Source organism: Colletotrichum phormii, assembly GCF_030913505.1.
Source record: "Colletotrichum phormii strain CBS 102054 chromosome Unknown BDP81scaffold_19, whole genome shotgun sequence".
NCBI lineage: Eukaryota > Fungi > Ascomycota > Sordariomycetes > Glomerellales > Glomerellaceae > Colletotrichum > Colletotrichum phormii.
Genome location: NW_026851461.1, coordinates 701,289 through 726,289, shown reverse-complemented (window position 1 = coordinate 726,289; position 25,001 = coordinate 701,289). Strand labels below are relative to the sequence as shown.

General features: G+C 52.8%; 11 protein-coding genes across 11 annotated transcripts; 4 read left to right on the top strand and 7 right to left on the bottom strand.

Annotated features, from left to right (window-relative positions):
• Positions 1-1,787: 1,787 nt before the first annotated feature.
• BDP81DRAFT_452724 (WD domain-containing protein) lies at positions 1,788-4,466 on the top strand (the record flags this gene model as incomplete). The annotated part of the gene is made up of 4 exons (XM_060592769.1): positions 1,788-1,851; positions 1,916-2,191; positions 2,251-4,152; positions 4,207-4,466. 4 exons carry the CDS (start codon positions 1,788-1,790, stop codon positions 4,464-4,466), a joined length of 2,502 nt encoding a protein of 833 aa, XP_060441766.1.
• A 469-nt stretch (positions 4,467-4,935) lies between these two features.
• BDP81DRAFT_435411 (DNA repair protein) lies at positions 4,936-6,496 on the bottom strand. The gene is made up of 2 exons (XM_060591047.1): positions 6,318-6,496; positions 4,936-6,248 (listed from the first exon to the last, which is right to left on the bottom strand). The coding sequence occupies exons 1-2, from the start codon at positions 6,405-6,407 to the stop codon at positions 5,142-5,144; spliced, it is 1,197 nt and encodes a 398-aa protein (XP_060441765.1). The 5' UTR covers positions 6,408-6,496; the 3' UTR covers positions 4,936-5,141.
• Positions 6,497-6,635: 139 nt separating this feature from the next.
• On the bottom strand, positions 6,636-8,036 carry BDP81DRAFT_381044 (phosphate transporter). Its single transcript, XM_060586865.1, has 3 exons — positions 7,791-8,036; positions 7,512-7,672; positions 6,636-7,457 (listed from the first exon to the last, which is right to left on the bottom strand). The coding sequence occupies exons 1-3, from the start codon at positions 7,805-7,807 to the stop codon at positions 7,063-7,065; spliced, it is 573 nt and encodes a 190-aa protein (XP_060441764.1). The 5' UTR covers positions 7,808-8,036; the 3' UTR covers positions 6,636-7,062.
• Positions 8,037-9,308: 1,272 nt separating this feature from the next.
• BDP81DRAFT_397544 (cellulase) lies at positions 9,309-10,501 on the bottom strand (the record flags this gene model as incomplete). The annotated part of the gene is made up of 4 exons (XM_060588334.1): positions 9,309-9,419; positions 9,481-10,077; positions 10,135-10,248; positions 10,304-10,501. 4 exons carry the CDS (start codon positions 10,499-10,501, stop codon positions 9,309-9,311), a joined length of 1,020 nt encoding a protein of 339 aa, XP_060441763.1.
• A 1,736-nt stretch (positions 10,502-12,237) lies between these two features.
• On the top strand, positions 12,238-12,998 carry BDP81DRAFT_77098 (37S ribosomal protein S19). The gene is made up of 4 exons (XM_060596259.1): positions 12,238-12,402; positions 12,467-12,482; positions 12,555-12,734; positions 12,793-12,998. The coding sequence occupies exons 1-4, from the start codon at positions 12,360-12,362 to the stop codon at positions 12,824-12,826; spliced, it is 273 nt and encodes a 90-aa protein (XP_060441762.1). The 5' UTR covers positions 12,238-12,359; the 3' UTR covers positions 12,827-12,998.
• Positions 12,999-13,170: 172 nt separating this feature from the next.
• Positions 13,171-13,844, bottom strand: BDP81DRAFT_327243 (transcription initiation factor TFIID 23-30kDa subunit; the record flags this gene model as incomplete). The annotated part of the gene is made up of 2 exons (XM_060585125.1): positions 13,171-13,578; positions 13,641-13,844. The coding sequence occupies 2 exons, from the start codon at positions 13,842-13,844 to the stop codon at positions 13,171-13,173; spliced, it is 612 nt and encodes a 203-aa protein (XP_060441761.1).
• Positions 13,845-14,091: 247 nt separating this feature from the next.
• On the top strand, positions 14,092-15,099 carry BDP81DRAFT_435405 (uncharacterized protein). The gene has a single exon (XM_060591046.1). It carries the CDS (start codon positions 14,479-14,481, stop codon positions 14,692-14,694), a length of 216 nt encoding a protein of 71 aa, XP_060441760.1. The 5' UTR covers positions 14,092-14,478; the 3' UTR covers positions 14,695-15,099.
• Positions 15,100-15,655: 556 nt separating this feature from the next.
• BDP81DRAFT_381035 (major facilitator superfamily domain-containing protein) lies at positions 15,656-17,308 on the bottom strand (the record flags this gene model as incomplete). Its single annotated transcript, XM_060586864.1, has 6 exons — positions 15,656-15,826; positions 15,890-16,143; positions 16,208-16,897; positions 16,951-17,084; positions 17,146-17,156; positions 17,222-17,308. The coding sequence occupies 6 exons, from the start codon at positions 17,306-17,308 to the stop codon at positions 15,656-15,658; spliced, it is 1,347 nt and encodes a 448-aa protein (XP_060441759.1).
• A 718-nt stretch (positions 17,309-18,026) lies between these two features.
• BDP81DRAFT_327407 (uncharacterized protein) lies at positions 18,027-20,478 on the bottom strand (the record flags this gene model as incomplete). The annotated part of the gene is made up of 3 exons (XM_060585137.1): positions 18,027-18,757; positions 18,815-19,710; positions 19,760-20,478. The coding sequence occupies 3 exons, from the start codon at positions 20,476-20,478 to the stop codon at positions 18,027-18,029; spliced, it is 2,346 nt and encodes a 781-aa protein (XP_060441758.1).
• A 642-nt stretch (positions 20,479-21,120) lies between these two features.
• Positions 21,121-22,277, top strand: BDP81DRAFT_327286 (Pyruvate/Phosphoenolpyruvate kinase-like domain-containing protein; the record flags this gene model as incomplete). Its single annotated transcript, XM_060585127.1, has 3 exons — positions 21,121-21,554; positions 21,614-21,669; positions 21,727-22,277. The coding sequence occupies 3 exons, from the start codon at positions 21,121-21,123 to the stop codon at positions 22,275-22,277; spliced, it is 1,041 nt and encodes a 346-aa protein (XP_060441757.1).
• Positions 22,278-22,513: 236 nt separating this feature from the next.
• BDP81DRAFT_77058 (uncharacterized protein) lies at positions 22,514-24,812 on the bottom strand. The gene is made up of 3 exons (XM_060596258.1): positions 24,554-24,812; positions 22,834-24,335; positions 22,514-22,679 (listed from the first exon to the last, which is right to left on the bottom strand). Coding segments are annotated over exons 1-3 (1,722 nt in total). The 5' UTR covers positions 24,773-24,812; the 3' UTR covers positions 22,514-22,678.
• Between the last annotated feature and the right edge of the window lie 189 nt (positions 24,813-25,001).

Genomic DNA, 25,001 nt, shown 5'->3' with positions numbered 1-25,001 from the left:
AATGGAGTAGTTTGGGCTCCAATGGATCTGCGTGTGGATGGATGGTGGACAAGATTCCCAAAACTTTTCTTTTCTCTTTTTTCCTTCCGTTGTAATAAGGGGTACGCTTGGGTGTTGGGACGAACCAAAAAGAAAACAAGGCTTAGGAGCGAGGGCGTTTGGACGTCGACCCAGAGTCTGTAGTATTCTTGGGGTTGGATGATTCCATTGGGACGTTACCTCGTCGTCTTAGACAGGAATATCAAGGCGTGATCTAGCTTGGTGTATTGGTTGTGTGACTGTACATGATGAGAGGTGAAATGGAGTGTAAGGGTGTTTGCTTGCCACGACGCGGAGACTGGTCTGGCTTGGATACTGAATCAGTCCAAACACACCGGCATTTTCAACCCAGGTCCATCGGACACCTAGACTTTGAGGATGTGAGGAGTCAAGCTTGTCCTTGTTGTCTCTACCTTATGGAAGCAATGGAAGCATGCGGTAGCAGACTACCTTATCCGCACCTCAGATAAGAAGGCGTATCAGGACCAGGTTCAATGTGTTACATAATCCTCAAGATGCAGCAATGTGGCCTGTGCCCCTGAAGAGACGGCAGAACCTTGCATGTTTGCAGGGCCTGATGCCTGACAGCCTCATACCCTCTTGGACGATGTCTGATTGGACAAGTGGCTGGCGGCAAGAGCAGGACACCTGTGCTCAAGTTTTTTTTGGGGGGAAAGCTCGAGTCACACAGCACAGCACAGCGCCTGCCCCGTGGCCGCAGGAGCCAGTAAAGTCAGGTACGTACCCACCTACCTTGAAGTTTGAACAGAGGAAGGAACCTCAAAGCCAGACAGGTCACAGGTGACGGGAGAGAGAAGCACCTGAGGTGGGCAGCGACTGCTGGCTCTCGCTCCTGCTGTTTGTTGGTGCTTAGGTTCCATTGTCTTTCACGAGAAAAGCAACTGGAACCAACCTTGGGTACCTTAACCTACTTCAACAGCGAGCCAATTTCAAGTGAAGTGACGCCGAAATCTCTGCTGTCACCTCTATAGCCAAGGTGCCATTTTTCATCATACCAAAGTTTCCATTCTTCTATTCTTGGGGGAATAGCTCCTACTGCATTGCATTAAAACGTAGCCATCCAACACGTAGTTTCTCCGCCCCTTCGACTCGGCCAATTGCGTTTGACAAAGTGTACTTCCGACTTGCAGCGAGGTACATCGACTCTTTCACTCCAAAGTACCTTACCTCAGCATTCTCAGGTGCACCCGACCGTCCAGAGTACAGATACGGACAGACGCCGACGCGACAGACGGGCAGAGAGCTCCAATTGAATTGACCAGGGGTGCCAACGCCAACAGCACAAGCACAGCTCCGACCACCGCTTTAGGGGCTTTGGACCTGGATTTGGATTAACGACCACCTTTTCCACACCTCACGACGACACGACACGACGACCACGACGGCAAAGACCGCTGCGCCAGCTCCTCGACGAGTCGCCGCCGATACCTTTGACATTTTCTCGTTTGATGTAACGACGACGCACCGTCATCACCTCGAGACGATACAAAGGCGCGCAGACTGCTGCACCTAGCGGGACGATCCGAGAGAAAGAACCCATCCCGACGGCTTGACGACTACCGACGAGACGATTTCTGCACCTCACATCAACCCCCTCCCACATTTGACAGCAGTGCTGAGCTGCCCGTTGGGGACCAGTCCCCCCTTGTGCGCGTATGAGCTGGCAGGTGGTTCCGGGTATGGGGTCGAACGTAGGCAACGGCATGGGCGGGCCTGGAGGAAACGAAATGGGCGGCGCGATGCAGGGCAACGGCGGCAACCAGCCTCATGCGACCGAGTATACGCTGCAGGGTATGTTGCTTTACGCGATCGTGGAATACCTTCGTTCTTTTGTACTGACTTCGATGCGTCTCAGGTGTTATGCGCTTCCTCCAAACCGAATGGCACCGTCACGAGCGGGACAGGAATGCTTGGGAGATTGACCGCCAGGAGATGAAGGCGAGGATAGCTTCCCTCGAAGGCCAGGCGAGAAGGGCCGACGCAACTCAAAAGGCACTTAAGAAATACGTCGCCATTCTCGAAAAGAAGGTTAAAGACCAGGCTACACAGCTGAAGGGAGGTGCCAAAGCGGGTGCCGATGCTGTAAAGGCCGAAAAGGATCGCGCTGCCCTGATCCAGGAGAAGCTCCGACGTGAGTTTTGAGTCCTCGCCTCTATCCATGATGGAGCATCAGCTAACAGTGTCATGCAGCTTCCTCCAAGAAACCATACGATGCCCATGGTGGCGAACTCGACGTGGATAAAGCCGACGATGAATCGCAACGGGCCGACCTCAAGTCTTTCCTGGACCAGTGCCAGGCTGAGTTCACCTATCTGATGATTACCCCGGCGAATCCTCTACCCCCACGAGATTCACCCCCTCTCCCGATACTCGAAGACTTGCGCGAAGGCGAGCCGTTTGGCGTACCTGGCGGTAAGCCATTCCAGGAGCCGCCCTTCCCCTTTGCTTCATCGTCTCTTGTGCCGCAAAACCACGTCCGCGAAGCCAACCGCCCACCTCCCGCTCCCAACCATGCACCCCCGATGCAGCGAAGTCAACCAACGAGTTTCCAAGTCAAACCTGTCGAACAGCAACAACAACAGCAGCAGCATCATCAACCACAGCAACAGCACCACCAACAGCAAATTCCACCCCCGGCCCAGGAGCCTGCACCTCCTGTCATGTACGCCGCTGGCACCGAATGGCCTCAGCCAATGTCGGCGACTGGCCGTATGCTCGACGACAACATGCAACGACCTAGCCATGCCGTTGAGTCCATCAGTAGCGTTGAATCAACGGAAGAGTCTCAACCTAGCCGACCTGCTCCTGAGACCGACGGTTGGGATTTCTCCGACGGATCATTCGCTGATGGCAACTCGTCGCAATCTCTACAACACATCACCAACAGGCCCGATACCGACGCATTTCCCACTGCAGACAACCTCCCAAAGTCGCCCAACCGTGGACCGAGCTCTCATCGCCGCAAAGGATCAATGTCGCGTAGACGCAGTGCAGACCATGAGCTGTCATTGAATTCGGCTGCTCAAAAGGCAGAGACGGGCAACTTCAAATTGCGCTTCGGACTGCGAGGCCATCTGGACACCGTACGCACCGTTATCTTCTCTGGCGGTGGCAGCCCTGGAGAACCCGAGATCTGCACAGCAGGCGATGATGGCATGATCAAGCGGTTCCACATTCCCCGTGCCGACAACCACGGCCAGACCAATGCTGCGTCAGATCTCGACGTGACAGCTAACTTCTCTCATCGTGGCCACGCCGGAGGCGTGCTCTGTTTGACATCCTGGTCGCCCTCGCCAAACTTCTCCACCGGTGGCCGCGCCCAAGGTGACGGCTGGATCTTTTCCGGTGGTCAGGACGCCACCATCAGGGTATGGGAACGTGGAAGAGTCGACCCCAAGGCTACCCTCGAGGGCCACACTGACGCCGTCTGGGCGTTGTGCGTGCTGCCGACAACGCTTGGCGCTGTCTTTGGCCAGAACAGCCAGTATGGAAGCCCCGATCGCATCCTGCTCGTATCTGGCGGCGCCGATGGATCTGTCCGTTTGTGGTCCGTTAGTGCACCACCTCAGTTGACCTCGCCTCAGCCGGGAACGAACAGAGCCGGTCCAACGGGCAGCAGAGGCCGCATCCGCGGTAATTCGATGAGCTCTGGAAGTGCTTTCTCGAGCACTCCGCAGCCCAATATGGCATCGAGCTCTCCCTTCAACCACACGCTCGTCCACAACATTAAGAGGCCGGATGGCTCTGACGCTAGCCCTACATGCATCACTTCCCTCAGCCCTAGCGGTGACACATTTGTCGTGTCTTACTCCGACGCAGCCATTCTCGTCTACGATACCCGGACAGGTGAACAGACTGGTACAATGGACAGCTCTGAGACATATGACAGTTCAATCAACACCAGTGTCAATGCTGTCGTTGCGACAACTGTCGGTTTGGAGCCGCCTCAGGGCGGATTGTCCGAAGAAGACAGCAGTGCCGGCGGTGGGCCAACCGGTGGAGGAGGCAGATCCATGGCAGGATCTGGAGTTGAGGGCGTCATTATCTCTGGACACGAGGACCGGTTCGTCCGCTTCTTCGATGCCAACAGCGGTAAGTCACGAAAGTCGAACGCGTGCGAAGATGAAATGCTGATTGAATGCCCAGGCCAATGTACCTACAACATGCTGGCACACCCGGCATCGATTTCGGGCCTTTCACTCAGTCCAGACGGCCGCGAGCTTGTCAGCGCAGGGCACGATGCCTCGTTGCGATTCTGGAGTCTCGAGAAGCGATCCTGCACGCAGGAGATTACGAGTCACCGCATCATGCGCGGCGAAGGCGTCTGCTCCGTCGTTTGGAGTCAAGACGGCAAGTGGGTTGTTAGCGGTGGTGGAGATGGCGTGGTCAAGGTGTTTGCGCGGTAGACGGCGGAGGTGTCGGCCGAAAGAGAGAAAGAGAGAGGGACAGGGAGGGAAGAAAATATACAACAACAGCACCAGCATAGCGTCCGTTGAAATGGCGTCGTCTTTGGGTCATTACTTACTATGGGATGGATGTCTGAAAAGATGGCCTGCTCTCCGAGCTGATTGTGTCCAGGCATGAGAGAAGAAGAAGTGGGTGTTTTGGGACGTTTTTCTTTTCAACTTGTTTTTTTGGGCATGAAGTATAAGACTCTCGGGGCATTTTGGCTGCAGCAGTGGGCTCGCGGGCCGAATAGAGAAGAAACAGAAAACGAGGGGATGAATGGAATAGGATAAGGGGCGTGCGTGGACTGGCGCGGCCGATCCGCGTTCTGTTGTAATACTGTACTGGGGCATCATTATTGTTCATCACACGTCGATACCCTCACTCACACTTCACCAAACCGAACTAAACCAAATCAACCCAACCCAACCCCCCCCCCCCCCCCTTTCCTTGCTGTTGTTTAGTGGACTCTGGACAGCGGTCTCGGTTTTCTTCGTACATAGCTTTTTAACGGGTGAAGAGAATAGATGATTGTATGATTTTGGGTATTAAGACTAATTGTCATGAAAATCAAGGTTGCCGTCGCTGCTATGAAAGGAAGGAAGGTCTTGCTAAATGACACCAAGCACGTTGTGCTAGAATTCCAACTCCTCGACTTCCATGCCGCATCCGTTGCATTTCTTCACCGTCATGCCCTCCTCGTTTTCAACCGCTCGACCCCAATCGTGAACGTGCTTCCCGCCACCGACAGAGTCTCCAAACTTTCTCGGCCCCGCGCCGGCGGCCGTGGTGGCCTGCTGTCTGCGGATGGCCTCGGTCCTGGTCTTGCGCTTGAGATCGTTGAGTTTGTCCCTAAACTTGGCTTCCTTGCGCCTCTTCTTGTCGGCCTCGCGCTTTGCAAACTCCGCGTCGAGGTTCTCTGCGGACCCCCATTTCGTGGTGAAGGCGTATTCTTCCACTTGTAAGCGGAGGAACAGCATCATGTCGTGCCAGTGCGACTTGTGCGGGTTGGGTCGCGAGAGGTGGGGGAGGAGGTCGGCGTCTTTGAGTTCCTCGTCGGTGAGGAGGTAGTCCTCTTTACACTCCGTCTTTGTGAGGAGCGAGTACTTTTCGGGAAACTTGTCCTTGCAGACGTTGCAGACCTGGATGCCGAAAATCTCGTTCCAGGCAAAGTCGATTTCGTACGAGGAGCAGTCGGCGCACTTTTTGCGCATGGTGGCGTCGGCGAGGACGCTGAGGCCCGGCTCAAAGGGTCCTGCTTTCTGCCGGCGGAGTTTCTTGAGGAGCTGGAGCCGTTCCCATTCCTGCGAGGTCATGCCTTTTGGTTTCTCTTCCTGGGGCGGGCCGCCGGGTTTTACTTTGGGCACGAGGGCCGTGTTGTGCGGGTCGTCTTCTGCGGTGAGGAAGCCGCCTTTTGTGTCTGTCATGGCGGACATGTTGTAGTCGACGAATTTGGCAAAGTTGCGCGCCGGGCGCGGGGCGGCGTTTGTGTCGCGGGCATCGCGGTTCGTTGATGGATGTGATTCTGCGCCTGTGGCTGCCGCAGGATTTGTCGTAGAGATGGACGAGTGTGGGCGTTTGCGGGAGAGGTCTGTCGCTTGGGAGGCGCCTGCGTTGGTGATGTGGACTTCATTGGTGGCTACGAAGCCCGATGCGGTTTTGGGGGTCGGGATTGCGCCCGAGGCGGCGAGTTCGGCGTCGCGGCGGTCGCGGATTGCTTTTGCTTTGAGGCGAGATTCTTCCTGCGGAGGGCAATTCGTTTAGTCCTGGGAATCCGAGAAAAATCGAGGCTCGAGGAAGCGTTCACTCACCATGCGACGGATTGCTGCCGGTGTTGGAGGGGTCCTGGCGGGCAGCGGCGCCGCTGCCGGGTTTGGCGGTGGTGTTGACGGGCGAACCATGGCGATCGTCGGTCTGGAAGCGATTCGAAATATCTAGAGCGTCGTGGTGTTGTAGACAGAAAGTTGGCTATGGAGGTTGTAAGTGGGAGACGTGAAGATGCGTGCGCGCGGAGGGGCAACTTTTTGGAGGGAACAATTATGTCACTACTAAGAAAGTACTTAACGGAGTCGCGAACGCACGTGCCTTGCCGCTGCGACCGAGCGAGCCACACCGAAGTGGCAGGAGAGGGACTGGAGGCGGAAGTGGCGGAGCCGGAGCTGTCAGACTCGTACGAAATGGAGCTAAAATAGAGATACTATGGGGTTTGATGTCGGATTAAGGAGAAGTTGTCATGGTGGAAATGGTGTGAAAACGAACAGAGTGCGGATTACTGAACTGTATCTTGACGAGACTAAGCATCTACGCGACGAGTTTGCCACTCCAATTTCGAGAGGATCGCATGGTGTTGGAAATCTACTTTCCATTCGTGCCAGCGTATCCTCTTATTGCCTCCAGGTAGGTACGGGAAGATATCACCGCCCCTTGATTGCAACCGAAAACATCTCCTGTATAACCAATGATGCCCTCCTTTTTGATTTTATATTTTGTTCACTGTCCGACTGTCCGGTTTCCCCCAAATACCAACTACGACGGGCGACGATAGCGAGCAGACATTTACTCCTCCTTGGCACCACCGCGGCCGGCACGCTCGGCAGTCTCAATGGCCTTCTTGTCGCTGGCGGCGGGGCCGCTCTGGAGACCCTGCATGAAGCTGGCGGGAGCCTTGAAGGGGCGCTTGAGGTCACCGGCGGCGGGTTGGCCAAAGACGTGGATCTTGACGAGGTTGCTCTCAAGGGCGCTCTTGAGGGGGATGATGGACTGGATCAGGAGGGGGTTGGTGTACTTCATGTAGATGTGCATGAATGCCATCATGGCGATACCCATGGCCTGGGAACGGAAGGCCTGGCGGAGCTGAGTGGTGTCGTAGGCGTGGATGGTGGTGGTGACGAGCTTGCCCTCCTCGGCGGAGCCCATCGCTGGGGGCTCGACGTACTTGAGGGTGGTGAGGTCTGTTATCTGTCAGCGACTGCTCCAGCAACCTCCAAGATGATATAGCAACGCACCCTTCTTCTTGTTGATCTGGGCCTGGACGTAAAGGTAGATGATGGCGATGATGATGTTGCTGGCAATGTAACCGGCGCGGCACATGTTCAGGACATTGGGGTCTTCGAAGGGGACCTTGCGGGAGACCTGCACCATGCCTAGCATGATGATCAGGTTGGTGCTGAAGCATTGTCAGTTAGGTATTCGTCTTTTGTTGTAGGCGCGGAAGAAAACATTGAAATCAGAGATTTGCAATGCGATTCGGTGCGACAAAGGCAAACGGAGGATAGGTAACGTACATCTGAGGGCTGACCATTTTGGCGGTTTGCGACGGGAGCTGATGGAGTTTGATTGAGAGGGATTGGAAAGGAGGACGAGGGCGGCGAAGAACCTCGAGGTTGCGAGGGAGAGAGAGAGGGCTGGTTGGTTTATTAAGAGGATAACAGGAAGAGGAGGCTGGCAGGATGTAGAGGCGAAGACGGCGCGGCGTGGAGTTGGCGAGTTTTTGAATGGTCTAGCGCGTGAGGGCGAGGGCGTCTTTTGGGGGGGCGATGGGGAAGAAACTCGGAGAGGGTGAGGTGGTCGAAACGGCGCCCGTCCGGTGGGTTGGTTGGTTCCTTTGGGCCTGGCTGGGGGTGGAGGTACCTGGACAAGGTACCTTTTAGCTGTGCACCACGGCAGTCAAGGTGGGTGTCTCCTCAGTAAGGTAGGTACCTAGGTGGTCAGTGGACTTAGCGGTCCGATTCGGGGTCCAGCGGCCTACGGGATGGCGAATTGCAAAATGGCACAATTTTTAGTCCAAAGCTCTCTCAGTTTCTGTAGCATTCCGCTGCACTCTTTTTGGTCTTCATTTCGGGGTCGTGCAAGGGTGTCTGCGCATGCGTGTGCTGCCTGTACCTTATCCATAGCCCATACGGATAGTGATGCGAAAAGGAGCCTCAACTTTATCACACGGCTTGGTATCTGTTTCTCCGACAATGTTGTCCTATTGACATCAATCTGTCTATTAGTGCTGTATCTCTATTGTCTCCGTTGAAGCACATGATGCCAGACGGCACATTGCAACTCTTGAGTTGTCTGCAGCTAAGCAAAGATGCTTAGACTAACACGACAGACTGACTGCCCAAGGCAACATGCCACGCATCCAGTGGCTGGGAACTTGGAGAAAACGCCACTGAGTCTTGACAGTAGCAAGTCCGACTCCCCGCGTCCGCTCTTGGGTTCCCATCGAAATCGGAGGCTCTTGCAAGTTGCGGGCTCTTGCCGGAGACTCGGACTGGGAGACTTGCAAGTTGCGACGCCAACAGAGGACACGTTCGTAAATTGCAACGTGGGGAATCCTGTCAGACATATCCACCACCTGCCTAATTGAGACAGCTACCATTTTGCCTCATCTTACAGCTGAGATTTGGTCATGCATCGCTGATAGACCAACACTAGCACCAGAGATATCTCACCTATCGCTTCGTGGTTGACAATTACCTTGCTCTAAATGGTCGCAATTATCAGTTGTCGTAGCAAAAGTCACAAATCCACAACTACACCTGGATCACCAGAATTGCAATGGCAAAACGAGTGAAAACTGGGCTTTTGATATTCCAGATATGTACAACAGGGGCCAGGATACCCACGATCAATATCTACATTAAGAATATCATCGGACAGCAGCACCCATGTCCACGGACAGGCACTAAGGTAGCTGAGTCTTCCGGCAACGGCACCGCCATGGATATCACGTGGCGCCGGCCGCACGTTCCACTTCCGCCGATGCGCACTCCATAAAGGGTACGTATCCACTCCGATGCCCCGGAATAGCCTCAGATGAAGCTCTTGAGGATCGGGAGGTATGTTCCGTACGCCTTTCCAGTCGTAGGCTCCATGGAGTACATGTAGTCCGCCCACCACGGTCCAGCAGCCCACCAGAGAACCTGTAATTCCGATGTTAGCGGTGTTCAAACCAGGAGAAACCTTTGAGAATAAAATACTTACACCTCTCCACTGCTCAGAGTTGTCCGCAAGGTGCTGGAGGGCACCCTTGACAGCAGTCTCGCACTGAGTGTTGACACCGGCGCCAATCTCGCCGAGAACGCCCTGCTTGTTGTTATCCTTGAGCCACTGGGTGGCGACAGCCAGACGCTCGGCGCCAATGGTGCTGCTGACGCAGGCTTCGTTGGTGCCGGAGCCGTCCGTGTCGAGGTATTGGTGCATCTCGTAGAAGAGAAGCTTGCCGGTCGAGTCGGACGGGTCCGTGAGGTTCTTGAGAGCATCGCCGGAGCCGCTCTCGATCCAGTGCCACGCACCAGAGTACGAGTTGCCCTCGATGAAGATGTTCTGCTTCGTGGCGCCCGCCGCGCGGATGTTGGTGATGGCGGCCTGGTTCAGATCGTGGACGAGCGTGTTGTCCATGTCGTGGTACTCGTTGTTGGTGTCAAAGATGACCTTGTCGTTGTCCTTGAAACGGGCGGCGACCGTCTTCCACCACGCACCAAAGTCGGCGGAGCTGGTGATGATGTTGCCGTAGTAGCGGCCATAGTTGTGGGGGTCGATGACGGCGTAGGAGCCCTTGGAGGTGACATCCTTGACGAGCTGCAGTCAAAAGGGTTAGCATGCGTATTTCTATCATCTACCGGCCTCAAGACTTACATCCTCAAGGTCAGAGAAGTAGGCCTCGTTGATCGTGCCAGTCAACTTGTCGGGAATGATACGCTCCATCATCGTTCCGATACGGAAAGTGTTGAGGCCCTGGGCTCTCAGGGTCTACCAACCAACAGTCAGCTGCCATACCGCTTCATCGTTTCGAAACCACTCTTACATCAATGGCAGTCTTGTCAGGCCATGTGTACGTCTTGCCCAGCTGTCCAGGGAGGGTACCCTGACCGAACTCGCCGCCGCTCTCGTTGACACCGGTGAAGAGGAACTTGTCGGCGCGCTTCTCCTTGGCGCCGTCGATGGGGGCCGCCAGGACCGATGCGACGGACGCAGCTCCGAGAGCAATGTTGGAAAACTTCATGATTCTTGATCGAAGAAAGGAACGAAAAGGGTTAGACTAGAAAAGAAGGTAAAAAGGTCGGATGCAGTCCAAGCAAAAGCCAAGACCAACCCCAGAGTGGCTCCGAGGCATGGCAGACTTTATATCCTCGTGGCCGGGACCCTCTGTCTCTCCTCTCTTTCGTCACCTCTTTCGTCCCCTCCTTCTTCCGTCTCTCGTTTACAGTTCAGGGGGGTGGGACGGGATGGCAAAGAACGGTACCGGCGCATAGTGGACTGTCGACAGGAAAAGTTGCCTGTTGCGAACCTTTGGAGGAGAATCACCAGGTCACCCCCCTACAATATCATGACAGAGTCCCTTGCTCCGTCCCATGTATAAAGTCAAAACACCACACGATTTGTGGGAAAAGAGGGAACGCAATCAACAAAGGGGGCCGATCACTTTGCTTCTCAAAGTATAGTCTGGACACTCTGGAGCCCGTGGAAGCGGCGAGCCTCACCAAACTAAGCTTGCTTGGCATGGATGATGTGCCGTGTGGGGTAGTCCCGGCAGGGAAGAGCACGATCTCGGGACCTGGACCTCCTAGTGCTGGACCTCCTTGGACCTTGCAGACGCCAGACTGTGGTTCGTGGTCACGTTGATGCCGAGAGCGCTGAGAAATGCGGCTGCTTCGTACTGTCGTGACGTCGGGGGAGGGGGGCTTTTGTTTGCCGCCTGGGTTAGATTGCGCGCAGGTTTAGTCTGAACTGTTTGGATATACGGCATCATCACCGAGGGGGATCTGGGACAATCTGGCAGGCAGTTGAGTGGCGGAGGGTGACATGCTCCGGTATTTGCGCAAATTTCCCGCGGGTGACAAGTGCCGGCATGAGAGACAAGAAAAGCAAAGTGCGACACAACAGGCTAACAGCAGACAGAAAGAGGCTGACAGTGACTGGCAACTCGGACTTGCGGCTCGCTAAGAGGCTTTGAGGTGTCGTTGGTCCCAAAGGGGGGAAATAAAGTTGGTTGTTTCAAGTCGCCGGGGGAATACCCTCCGCGTGGTCACTGGCACCTGGAATTAAGGGATCGCCAAACCCCACAATGATCATCAAGGTGGAACTTGAGAGCTGCGAGGGGGCCAAACTGAGCCGCGAACTCGGGACGACGGCGCGAGAAGGTTACGAATAGAGGATGTGACTACCCAAGGAGGCGGCTGGCAGAAAAAGGAGAATGCTTCCGGTGCAATGACGTGATATAAGAGGCATGAGATCAGGGGAACAAGCCGTGCAGCCTAGAATTATTAGATTTGTGGCCTGCGGAACCTTTCTCAGTAGACTTTGGGAATTGTCGGCCAACAGGGGGATCCTTGGGTGCTGCAATACCGACAAACTTTGAACTGAGTCGTTTCAACAGAGTTCGCTGTCGAGGAAACAAGTTGACTGATCGCTCTGACCTGCTTTACCGTCACCGTTGCCGTCTGCAACAGTGTGGAACGGCCGTCCGAGAATGCGCTGAGAAGCAGCGCCAAATGATGCGAAGGTTACAATTCGAGAATACTCACTAATTTTGACAGATGAACGCAAGACTTGAGTAATTTGTAGAGGTCATCTAAAAGGAAGACGGAATCGAATTTAGTAACTTTTCGGTGAAGTTAAGCCGTTGTAGAAGTTCGCCGAGAACGTTCAGATTACAACTGAGTGATGTGAGCCGTGATTAGCTAAGCCAGCAATCCGGGAAATAGAGTCGGATCCGAAGCAGGGAGCACCGGCTTTCCACGTGACCCGGCCAAATTCTGGAAGCTCGGAAATTCTTCCCGTGCAGCATCGCGACAGCCCAGCCCAGGAGTGACTTGAAGGAAGTAGCTACCAATCCCAGACAAGTAAAAGGAGTTGCGACAATGCAGCCAACACGACACCTCCTGAAGCGATCCGTGTGGAAGGGTGAGTAATTCATCTGTTGCGCATACTGTTGAATTGAAGAGATGAACTGACAGCTCGTTTATAGGACCTCACATCGTCCCGTAAGGAATCCCTCCCCTCGCGAACACCACTCAATCGAACCCCCGAATCTGACCTTGCTTTAACGCGAATAGTCTCCCGATCGTACGCCCCGTACCCGGACAGAAGGTTGTGCCCATCCGGACGCAGGCCCGTTCCGCGACGATCCTGCCCAACTTTGTCGGCCTCAAGTTCCAGGTCTACAATGGCAAGGCGTACATTGACGTGACGATTACGGAAGACATGGTCGGTCACAAGCTGGGAGAATTCTCACCGTACGTCGAATCGGTGCTTGCATAAAATACCAAGGTGCTTGGAGCTAACTGTTGGCAGGACGAGAAAGCCCTTCATCTGGTCCAGGATGTAAGGTGGGGCGTCATTGGGATTTTCGAAAATTAAGCAGCATCCGGATGGCGTCTCTGTCAAGGTGTGGAGGAAACATTTGTACAACACTGTCAAGATACCAGCGATATACTGTAGCATAAGAATTTGGGGCCCTGTGCCGTTGACGACCCTCTGCTAGCTTTATGGATATCCATATCGTGTAACTTCTCGAGCACCTCTAATGTAGTGCTCGTCCAAAGCCGAAGCTCCCGGTCATGTAAAACCCCATAGACGCCATACCCAAGCCCGTCCAACGCCGTGGTATATGTACACCAGCCCAAGAAAAATAAATAATTTGGCAGCTCCCGGCTGCTTTGACAACCCCCCTTATCGATAAAACTCACTTCTCTTGACGTTGACTCCATACTCGCCGACAGCCATGCCGAGGTCCTCCATGGTGAGAACGGTCCTGTTCTGGCTGCCGCCCTGTCCACCGCCGCCGTAGCCAGGTCTCTGGATACCGAGGGGTCCTCCGCGACCTTGGTCTTTTGCGCCGGCTGGACCTGTGGGTTGGCCCGGGATGGGGAATCCCGCCGCGGCACCGAGGTTGCCCATGGGGTTATTCGCGTTGGAGTTGGAGGCGCGGATGCGACTGTACTGATATGCGTCTGCGGAGATATCGGCGATGAACTTTTGCGTTGCTAAAGCGAGCAGGCGCGCCAGGCGCGGGTCGGTCTGCGGTGGTGGGGGGAGGCCGGCCTTGGTCATGTAGTAGTTCGTGACTGCGTCGGGGATCTAAGCAAGTGAGAGCTGTCAGTCCATGTTCGTTCCCTCACAAATCTTTTGCGAAGACATACAATGGGCGCATAGTCGTCCATCTTGGTCAAGAACTCGCGGAGAGACATGTCTTTGCGGGTGATGGCCTTGGGCTCTGGGCCGGGCGCGACTGCCTCGGGGACAGCCGCGGCGTCAGCTGGGGCAGCGGCGGCATCGGTTGTCGTCTCTTGCGTGTTGGGCGCCGTGAGCGCCTGTTCGGCGGTCTCCGGTGCGGTAGTCGACATGTTGATCGCGGCGCGTGAAGAGCAGAGGTGTTGGTGAAAATGCCGGATGGGAGGAAATCGAGTCAAAGGCGCGCGATTCCACGAGGCTAATGAGGCTGGTGATGTAAGGTGAAGTCGGCCTGCGCGACAAGCGGGAGTGGCGTCAGTGTCACGTGCAAGAAAACTGAGCAACCTCTGCAGGTGTGTGCCTGCCGTTCTTTTCGGTATGAGGGGTCTCACCTTCTCACCTTCTCACCTTCTCCACATTCAAGGTCAGCAACCTGTCTGGTTTGTGCATTTAGGTTCAATCATCTGATTTAAGCTTCAACAGGGGATTAAGGTGCAACAGGCCTCAAAGTGGCCGTCATGGAGCCATCCATATTACGGGCGAATGGCCAGCAACATTGTAATTCAATTTTGGCGTCCTAAACATCCATCTACGAACTGCCAAGACGGAGATATCTGTACGCAGAGTACTTCGTACTAGGTTACCGACTCCAATTTTCCAACCTGTAAAGATGTAACAGACGTATCGCACCGATACATTGGCCTACCTTCATCATGCCGCGAACTATTTCTTCCCTCTTTATGAACTGTCGACTCCCCACTCGAAGCATGGAAGATCGCAGCCACCAGATCTGAAAGATTTCGCAGCATGGCAATTACTGTGGTCCCGCTTCTAAGTTGCATGTGGGTCACGCTTCCTTCACACACCGAGAAACATAGCTCAAGATATGCGTCAAATTATGCGTGTATTCGTATGGGTAATCGTACAGAGGGCCATCTGAAGAAATCGCTGTACAAGTGGACTGCCCAGATTGAGTCGTGGATGGGCCATGCTGCCAAAGTTCGCAATATGGGGTCGCTATGACTCGCTGACCCAGCCGACCTGCAATCTCATATAAGAAGCTTTGCTAGGTATATGAAGCGCATCTTGGTGTCAGCTATTTGAATAGAAAGCCTGAAACTGGGCGCAGTGATTCGGGCATTGGCCTTGACATTGGGACCGAAGCTCGACCATCGGGAGATGTTAGTTGGCCGTGTTTTCTACGAAGTTGATCATTAATCGGGTTCTTGGCACATGGACTTCTCCATCGGCGACGGGATGAAATTTCCATCCTACTGTGAATCAGGGAGTTCATATTGCTTCCTTGGGCGTACTCATAAAGACTATAAAAGGCCAATCGCTCTTCTCACGATCGATAGCTCCGCAGTTCATTCCAATCCAACAAACCAATTCAACATCTCAAGCATCTCAAACCTCTCAAAATGCAGCTCCCTTCATCTACTGTCGTTCTGGCTCTTTTCGGACTTCTTGCCTCTCAGGCAGTTGCCCAGCAGGTTGTAAGTGAACATTCAATACCAAGGTCTGACTTGACTGAAGGGGAAGCCGCTAACACCCAGTGTTCAATAGGAGTGCGACTGTACGTGACTGACTTGATATTTGCCTACCTGAGACCTTAATGACATTATATAGCTTGCATTGCGGCATGCCAAAGGAGGCCTGGCGTATGCTGGGGCGGAGACAACGTTGGATACTGCAGAAACCTTTGCGGTCCCAACTGCCCTTGCACGTTCTAGACGTCGGAAGAATCGGTAGCATGGTGGATGATCATGTCATTGAAGCTTCACAAGATCCTACAAAAGTCAACAATCTAGCATACAACAACTCTTTGATAAAGGCAATATTGGGTCCATGTTCTTCCTTGCATCTTCAAATTGAGCGCTCAATACGGCCACCCTCCAGGGAGTCGAGGTTAGTACTTTTCGACATACAACAATCTCCCGTTGAAACAAATGACTGGAAGCCCATCAAAACAGTTTTCTGAACTTCAGTGACTGTACAGAAGCGTGCCCTGATTGCCTGAACGCGATATTCTTCTGTTCTCCTTAACCAGCATCCATTTCAATACCCACGCCATAATCGCGGCTGCCACAGAGAAAGCAGCGCTAGACAGCATAGCCGTGGTATATCGAGGTGCATCTGATTCAGGCCAGAGATACTTCAACAAGTCAGATTTCTTGCCGGTGAAATATTTGAGTCGCAATAGAAGACTGTAACTTACTGGGGTGTATATTGACCCGATGGTGGCAATTGTGTTGACCAACGCGAGAGAAACGGCCTTTTTCTCCCTCGTTTGTCCACAGGTACTCAAGACCCAGCCGAGAATGATAGAGTTACAAGCATAGACACCGCTGGCAAAGGTACACATCGCAAAGTATCTCGCACCGACATTCAGAGTACTGCAGGCCAAGACGAAGCCAAAGACCGCGACGGCTTTGGCAATGGTAATATGCCAGACTCTTTCGTTGAAGTGACCTGGAAATATGTCAATTATCAGTGGGAGGGGCCTAGGTATGCAAGATTGGTCAAAAGTCTTCACCTGAGCTGGCAGCCCATGCGATGGTTGCAATGCCGGAGATGATGTAAGGGGGGCATGTTAAGGCGAGGGTGACGTTTCGGCCGAAACCCAGTGTTTCGACAATTGTTGGAAAGAAGTTCTTGTATCCCGATGCGCTGAGGTGCAAATGCTGCATCGCCACCAGAACCCAAAGACGTGGATCCCGAGAGGCTTCAGAGAGACCGGTCCAGGTGCTGGTGTTCGCCTGGAGTTGAACCGTATCAACTGCAACTCGGGAGTGCGCAAGCCTCCTTTCCTCCTCACTGAGCCAGCGAGTGTCGAGCGGCTGGTCAGGCAACAGAAAGGCCGATGAAACCGAAATGATGAAGCTGATGATACCCTGGAGTATGAACAGCCATCGCCATCCGCTAAGACCAGCCATCTGGTCCATTTGGAATACCCCGATGGCTATGAGGCCAGCGAAAGCAGTGCCACAGATGTTAGCCGTGAAGAGTATGGATATTCGTGTCGCAATTTCCTTTCTGGTGTAGAAGATTCCAAGCAAATACAGGGCACCGGGGTAGAACGGCGCTTCAGTAATGCCAAGGAAGAATCGAGTTAAAAGTAGTCCTTTAAAATCTTTTGTTACACCTGTCACGGCACTAACAATTGACCAAAGGGCCATAGTTGATGCCATAAACCAGGACGGCCTGACTCTTGTTATCAACATGTCTGTTGATATTTGTCAGATTCTGCTGGAGACACAAGGGTAAATCAAAACGCACTACTCGGAATTTGTCCTAGGATATATCCAACGAAGAGTATGGAGACGCAGGTCTGGTACTTAGTCGAGGTCAGGTTGAGCTCGTTCTCGATGCCATCTAAGCGAGCTACGGTAATAGCGTTTCGATCAAGGTAACTGTCGGAAAAATAGTCAGGAAGTGTTTATGCTTGAGCACATCGCCCCTTGGAATGCTTACTTGAACCAATACTGATAGAAGAGTACTGAAGTTAGCATTCGTAACAGGCTTGGTTGATTGGACTATAAGTGCAGACCATAACCCAAAGGACTGGCAAGATAATCCAATCCAACTTCCGGACCAACTTGATCTCAGCCGGGCTCACGCCCTCGCAAACTTCCATAGTCTCTGGTGTGTTTGTATGGGCTTTCGGTGCCACCCTCGTCTCCAGATGTTGGCATACGGCAACTCCATCTGCTTTCGGTGCAGTTGAAGAGTCGTGCGCCTCAAGATCAGGTCGATCGGCAGTGACCATCTTGAATATTCCTCAATGAAAGAGAAAACGTACTGTAATGGAAAGAGGGAGCTCTTGGAAGCTCATTGAAATCACTACCGAATTTGAGGACTTGCCAAAGAATTACTGCTTCCCCTTCTTATACAGGACACGTCTCAAAGAGGTAGCTGCACCCCAGATTATCTCACGGATAGCCCAGGTTTCCCCGCATTATCCTGCACACACCCGCTCGCTAGTGTATACATGTATGTTTATTTTCGTGGCAGACTTGACTAGATCTATGGAAAATCTGGCCGGAAACGTGTAAGCCAGCCAGTTCAATGTTAGGGTCTTTGAGGTGATCTAAGGTCTACGATGGATGGACGGATCTCAGCGGACTGAGACGGGTGGAAGAAACATGCGTTGCCAACAAGGGTTTGGAGAAGGATGAACATTCTTCGCATAACCAAACCAACTTCAACGGACCGACGCGGCTTCAAACGGGCAGTCACGGATGTCTCCAAGGAGCTGACACTAGAGGTTATGCGGAGATCTGGATCAGTTTCTCAAACACAAATTCTCAAACAAATCGTTGGTTCGAGAATCTTTTTGACAGCGGAAGGCATCTCTAACTAGTATCTGGGAGGTTCCATAGGAAGTTGAGTGAGTCAATGTCGAAACCCTGGTAAAGTTGGTCTGTGTTGTTACTGAAAGGCGCAATGCTTGAGTCGAATTGCAGAGCCCGCCAGATCCCATTTTGATCCGAAGACACGTCATCATTGATATTTTGATCAGCTGGAAGACTCGGCAGTGAGATGTCGAATCCGCTTAGGCTGTTGTGATTGTAGCTGGGTGCATGAGACTGCACGGTGCTTCTTCCATGGGCCTCAGACGCAGAGAAGAGATTGAACTTCAGAAAATGGGTATGTTTCTCAATGAGATGAGCGTATCTCAGTGCAAAATCCATGTCGTCGGGCGGGTATCTTCCCAACGCTATTACACATCGATCCAACGTTCGCAAGGCTGTGGGAACATCTGTTGCTGGTGATCCAAGACTAAGGGCCTTTAGCAAGAAAACAGATGCAGATATCACGCTGATTCTGATGCTTGCTGGCGCATATGCAAGATGTGACTGGAAAGACGTCTGGGTTGCAATGCGCAGCACTTCGCTGCTATCCGAAACAACCTCTTGCAGAAATCTAGCATCCTGGGCAGTCATATAACCAGCGAGACTGTCCTTTTCGACTCCATCAAGATTGGCTGTCGCAGCTCGTCGTACGACTGCCTGTATAGATATGGCACCTACACAAGCTCTGAGATGGAAATACTCGATAGATAGTGAGGTCCTTAGAAGCCCGGCTACGATTGCGCAATCGTGTTAGTCATGTGAAGTGGTAGGACTACTACGAAACAAACCTTGGCAGTCCGAATCAAGTGAAGCCTTCCAATTGGAAAGAGAGCCCAAAATTTTTTCCAATAGATCTGGATAGCCATCGATTCGAAGTAAACCTTCCAAGTGGTCCACAGATTGGAAAAACATAGACGAAGCTACTTTTGAGAGACGGATAAACTCTAAGTAGACATCAATGTATGAGGTCCATGACGCCTGTGAAGAATCGCCCATGTCTTGCATCGAAGATCGAGACGCTGCAATGGACACAGTCTCGGGAAAGACGGAACTATACCCTAGTCTCGTGGCGGTTTGTGTCATGTAGGCATAGAGGAGCCTTTGAGCTCGAAATTTGCGACAATCAGCAACACTAGATGCTAAGTAGTTTGCGCGCTGGTCGGTCGATAATATGCCAAGTTCATAAGCAAGATTCGTAGCAAGGCCAAGGAGCATCCAAGACATCCTACTTGCCCTTTTCGCGGGCTCGAAGACATCTTTGCGCCAACGAAGCAGGGGCTCCTCATCGTTGGTTCGCTTCCGATTCTCTCGGTCGTAATCCAAGTCGATAAGCAAAGCATCCCAGCCCTCTGTATCTGGGGGGAAATGGATGGCTCGAGGGTGCCAGTCCGAGATGAGCAGCAAACTCTCAATTGTACCGATTATTCTCATCTTAGCGGTGGAAATCTTCTCTTGGCCCAATATAATGCGTTTGATCATAAGCTCGCAGAATTGCCAAAGTCGATTGTGTATTAGATGACTCCTGGAAATGCCACCTGATCCCGGCAACAGGAAGAATCGAGATGAAATCATCAGGATAGTGCAATATAACATCGACTCTTCGTAAACGAGGCTTGAATGGGCATCGTGGTTCCGAAATTGGTCAACCGTGACGGGAGATAGTGGTGAGAGATATTTGAAGAAGCTGGTCGATGTCAGTGAGAAATGGCTGGGACAGAAGTGTTGAACCTTACAGATCAATGTACGTGACAGCTTCTTGCGAGGTGAACCAACCCTGTCTGACGAATCTACACTTGTCCCACATATCTAGAGTCTCGTCGACTGGTTCAGATAGAGCCTGAATGATGAAACCTACCCCAATTTGGCCGCCTGTCTGTTCTCTAGCAGGCACGGCAAGGGGGACGTCTTGCACGGTGTGTGTTGGCTGTGCTGAAGGGGGGCCCGAGGATGGAGATACTGTAGCATGATGAAGTAGATTTGCGGCGTCGGACAGCACATCGAGAGCGTCATTGGAACCCGTCACAAGACTAGAGATAACCCGTCCCGAAAGTGAACTATCATGAAGAGAACTTCGACGCCATCTCGTTCCAAGGTCTTGGGTGAGCACCCTAGAAGGAGGTGCCGCTGGTGACAAGTCTTCTTGTACCAGTATATCAACATCTTGCGGCGACCTGGACGGAATGGTGCCGGCAGGCTGTGGTCTAGTAGCATGCTCAGTCGCCCTGATGCTATTCCAATTTGGCGGATCCCTATGCTTCGAGGTTCTCGAACGACGATCGAATCGACAGTCGCGATGCTCACGTCTGCATTTGGCGCAAGGAGGCTCATCTCCCATGATGCATCTCACTTTCCGAGACCTACAGGTGTCGCAGGCAACATAGGTGCGCTTGAATCGTGGTGATCTGACTGAGGACGGTCCTGTGGCAGACTTATTCCCTGGCTCGTCGCTCATATTGAGTCAAGTCAAGCAACAACCACTGAGTTGGGACACAAGATTCGACTAAATACTGGACATGTCAGCCCCAAACATCTCAATCATTCATGAAGCCTTGCTTGTCATTTTCTCTTACCCCTATGAGCCTACTGGAAGATCCCAGATATGAGAACGTGTGTTTCCTCTTGATGCTGAAGGTCTGGAGGGTTGACGAAGCGAGGAAAATCATTGCCGAAGAACCCCGCTACAATCCGCTACATAGCGCGAAAGCCCGTGATAGTCCGCGACAGTCCGCGACTACCCGCTTCGGTCCGTGTTCGCTGTCTGCGCTGTCATCATCTCAACTCTGCTCCCCTCACCTTTCACAGGCATGGTTCCATCCTGCCTCAATTCGGGATGAATTCGAAAATCAATAAGCGCGTCCGCCATTAACAAAACTTCACAGCTCGCTTTGATGGTGTGTACCACAAGTAGGTGACTCCGAGGACCGGAGCTCACGGAGATGTTGCATAGATTCCGGTGAAGCCTGGAACTTCGTGTGTATATAAGTCAGGGCAATCGCTTGATGGAAAGGCTCATGCAAGCTTCACAACGATATCAATATTGAGATCCTATCAGCTACCAAAAACCCCCACATCAAGCGATTCCGAATAGCCAACCATGTCCAAGTCTATCGTCAACACCACTCCCTATCCGTTCCACTTCGACGCAAGCAATGGCCCAGCTATCGAGAGACGCGACAAGAAAGCGATAGTGGAATTGGGAAATTGTCGTGGAAGGATTCCCTCCCTCCAGGCAACCAAGATTCGAGCCATGATGCAAGAGGCGCACGAAGACCCTTCCAAGATCCTTGCCCATGTCTGCAGTTACGATGCCTTGAGTTCGCGACTTTGCGAGGAGGCCGGCTTCCCTCTGGTCTTCCTTGCCGGATATGCCATGGCTTCAGCGTTTGGCCTTCCTGACACTGGATACATCGCTTTCCAGGAAGTTGCTGCTAAGGTCCAAGAAGTTGTCAGGGAAGTCAAAGTTCCCGTCCTTGTTGATGGCGATACTGGATATGGCGGCCCGACGAACGTGAAAAGAACAGTTGAGGGGTAAGGTTGACCTTCGCTCAGATACAAAGCTGGTGATTGTGCTGACCTGTTGTGCGTAGCTTTGCGGCCGCGGGAGCTGCCGGCATCATGATAGAGGATCAGTCTTGGCCGAAGAGTATGACAAATATATGACCCGTTCTGAAGAAACAGACTAGATCTAACAATACTTCAGGATGCGGCCACACTGCTGGCAAGAGCGTTGTTTCTAGAAGTGAGGCTTATGCCCGATGGCAGGCCGCAGTTGATGCTAGAGACGAAGGAGTGGACATGTGGATTATGGCCCGGACCGATAGTCTCATCCACGGATACGACGAGGCTCTCACAAGAGCCCGTAAAGCGATTGAGATTGGGGTGGATGCCGTGTTTGTCGAGGCACTCCCCGATCGCGAGACCATGGAACGACTTAGGAAGGATCTCGATTTCCCCGTCTTTGCCAACATCATCGAGGGTGGTAAGACGGAGAACTTGTCTGCACAAGACCTGGGCAAGCTTGGGTACTGCGGAGTTGCGTATCCGTGGACTTTGGTTGCCGCGAAATTACAGAGTATCCGCGAGGCTTTAGAGGCGCTGAAAGGGTCCTTCACTGTTGGAAAGCCCCCGACAATTTTGTCCTATGCCGAGGTTTGTGAGGGGGTCGGTTTCAACAAGTACTTCAAACTCGAGGAACGCTATGAGTACGAGGGACGCACGAACGGAGCGAATGGACATCAGTGGAAGGAGTGAAAGAAGCTGTCGGCTTCCATGATCCACGGTCGGAAACTTGTATACGAGAGTTAGCAAACTTCATCCAGTCCTGTCTTAACACCATTTTCAGTTGGGAAAGTGACCTACGAGAGTGAGACCTGTATAACTCGCGCTTCTCGGCAAAATGCCTTCTGTTGCATTGCCGCAACGTTGGCAATTGCTATTCAGCATTGGTGTGCTATTGACACAAGTGATGTAAAGTAACCGCCTATTGTGGGAGGCGGTGGAGATCGGAACGTCTTCTGCCGCTGCTCAGCCGGGCATAGAGTAGTCGTAGATATAACACTGTCGATACCGGACTGCCACTGTGGTGGTTGACAAGAGCCCCCAGGCATACTAGTACTGGAGTCAACTCTACGTGTACTTCCAATCGATGTTCATCTGGTGTGTGTGTGTGTGAGTTGAGTTGTTCACCACTCGATACTGGAAACGAAACAGGCCTTCACGGGGTTTATCCAAGAAGATACATGTAAAACCTGGGCGAGAACTCAACGAGAATGGTTCGAGCAGTGTGACAGAAGAGATAATTACTGACCAGTCTGCCTGAAGGCCCATCATTGTGTTTGCTACCGCAATCGGTCGTGGAACACGGCCGTCGCGGCTCAGCCGGTCTAAGCAATCAAGAGCGAAGCGTCGGGCATCTGGGGGCGTTATGGAAATCTCAGCAATGACTGACAATGGCCAGATCAAGCATCTTGCTGTAACAGAGAACCGGTCTTCGGTGGTTTCTAGGTATTCGCCGCAACTAGCGAGAACCTCGATCACCAGAGTCGACATTTTCCGCGTCGCGCACTCCTGCATTGTCAGATAGCCCGCGTTGGCTGATGTCGGTCCCTGAGCAAGTATCAAAGATGTTTGCATCCAGATAAGGTCGTTGAGAAACATGCGAATGATTCTCAAGGAGTTCCAGTACCGCAATGCTCGAAGGGAAGGATAGCGGAAAGATATCCCCTTGTATGTCATTGGTGCCCTCTCTTCTGGGCCCCTTGCCGTGAACCTCCATTCTGCCGAGACTTCTTGCCCAAGCTTCGCTGTGGCCGTGTCCAAGTCTAGAGCTTCCACAAGAACCTCATGTCTTTCTGAGTCCTGCAGATCAGCTATTCTTGACCGTAGAGTGGCGACCCGGTCAAGAACAGGGGTGACCTTGAGGAAAGGATCGTTGTGATCAAGATACGGCTGTGCATCATCGTAGAGTTCTATGAATCGGGTCGGGACAGGCGTTTTGCTATGTGCGCAGCTCGTGCGGATGTTGTTTGCAGAGTGAACAAAAAGCTTGCGGCCAAGGGCAGTCTCAAATTGCTGACTTCCACGCAGGCGCAATAACTCTACAGATCCAAGCGTGTGCTGGTTCCAGCTATCAATAGATTGCTGCCCGGAAAAGACGATGGCCTCGAATAATCCTAGGAGAAGCACGGCGGCTAGAGTACTATCCTCGACGGCAAGTCTCGATGAGCTCAGTGCTTGGTTTGTTTGACATAATGCGCTGGCGTATTGGACTCTAGCTTGCTTCATGAGTTTTGAGTCCGATATCTTTAGTGATAGACTGGCAAAGCTGGCAGCCAGTATGGAGGCCGACATGGCATCGTTTCCTGTTAGCCCATAGGGGCAGAGCTTAGGTAGGTAATCAAATGGCGAGGTCGCTATGTAGTCGGTCATGAAATATGTGCGCGCTAAGTCCTCGATGGGCGACGAGAGTGACCGGTAGCGAACCACTTCACCGTCTGACGGTGGAGTTGAGGACGAGGAGCTTGACGGAGACCCGCGATGGACCAAATTTCCAACGGACTGCCTTGGTGTGGCCGCCACTATTGGAGTGCCGCTCGAGCTCGCATGTTGCTTCTGCGCATCTGCTCCCGCCACCGATTGCGGTTGCGGCTTCGTTTTGGCGGGCAGACGCCTCCTGGGTTTCCTATTCTGGACCTTAAAAGCAGCGTTGGCGGTCTCGTCTCTAAAGTAGAATTCCGAAGGATCCCTGTAGCCGGGGCAAACTATCTGCTTTCGGGAGCACTGGGTACATCCGGGCTGCAGGCGATCACACTGTAGAACGAGAACGGAAAGAGACAAATGTCAGCCTTGGCTCATGTCTGAAGAGTGTGGTTCATGTTGGTTGTTATTACGCGCTTGACAACAGCACAGAAGTATGCGTGCTATGGTGTCGTACAGACCGCCAAAGGGACTGACGGGTCGAGGCTCGGGGCTGAAGATACGAGCGGACCAGTCGGAAGGGGGGTTTGGAAACAAGATGGAGTACGAACCCTGAGTCTTCCCTTGCGACAGGGGTAACACGCCTCTGACGGCCGGCCCAAGAAGACCATTGTTAGTTTTCGACTGGACTGGGGAAAACGAATCGTGTCGGATGGTAGTGCGTAGGGGCCGAGACACTGCAGCAGCCCTCGAGACAGAGCGATATCTTGAGGCAAATGGAGATGTGATGTCGATACTTTCTGATTGTGGCTGTGTTTGGGGGCCATCATTAACGTTGAAAGACTGTCGGGATACGACCGGAAAAGCGGCAAAGTCGTACATCTTGGCATTGTCGAAACACGATCCCCATTTGGTATGGTCGCGCTTTATGAACAAGCACAACTGGAATTCAGTCTTCACAACTCCACATTTTAAGGCTTGTTTTTAGGTGGTGCAACGGATAATTCGACTGGAACGCGAAGTTGCGGGGTCAAAAGATGTTCAATAAAGAATCAAATT

Bases quoted from the DNA above. Each gene is read 5' to 3' on its own strand.
- BDP81DRAFT_435411 (XM_060591047.1), bottom strand. From the start codon at position 6,407: ATGGTTCGCCCGTCAACACCACCGCCAAACCCGGCAGCGGCGCCGCTG. The intron at 6,249-6,317 runs GTGAGTGAACGC...TGCCCTCCGCAG, and splicing joins CGGCAGCAATCCGTCGCATG to GAAGAATCTCGCCTCAAAGC.
- BDP81DRAFT_77098 (XM_060596259.1), top strand. From the start codon at position 12,360: ATGCAGCCAACACGACACCTCCTGAAGCGATCCGTGTGGAAGG. The intron at 12,735-12,792 runs GTACGTCGAATC...AACTGTTGGCAG, and splicing joins AAGCTGGGAGAATTCTCACC to GACGAGAAAGCCCTTCATCT.
- BDP81DRAFT_435405 (XM_060591046.1), top strand. From the start codon at position 14,479: ATGGCAATTACTGTGGTCCCGCTTCTAAGTTGCATGTGGGTCACGCTT.
- BDP81DRAFT_381044 (XM_060586865.1), bottom strand. The intron at 7,458-7,511 runs GTGCGTTGCTAT...GACAGATAACAG, and splicing joins CCAGATCAACAAGAAGAAGG to ACCTCACCACCCTCAAGTAC.
- BDP81DRAFT_77058 (XM_060596258.1), bottom strand. From the start codon at position 24,772: ATGATGGCCCCCAAACACAGCCACAATCAGAAAGTATCGACATCACAT. The intron at 24,336-24,553 runs GTTCGTACTCCA...CTCGTTCTACAG, and splicing joins GTCGCAAGGGAAGACTCAGG to TGTGATCGCCTGCAGCCCGG.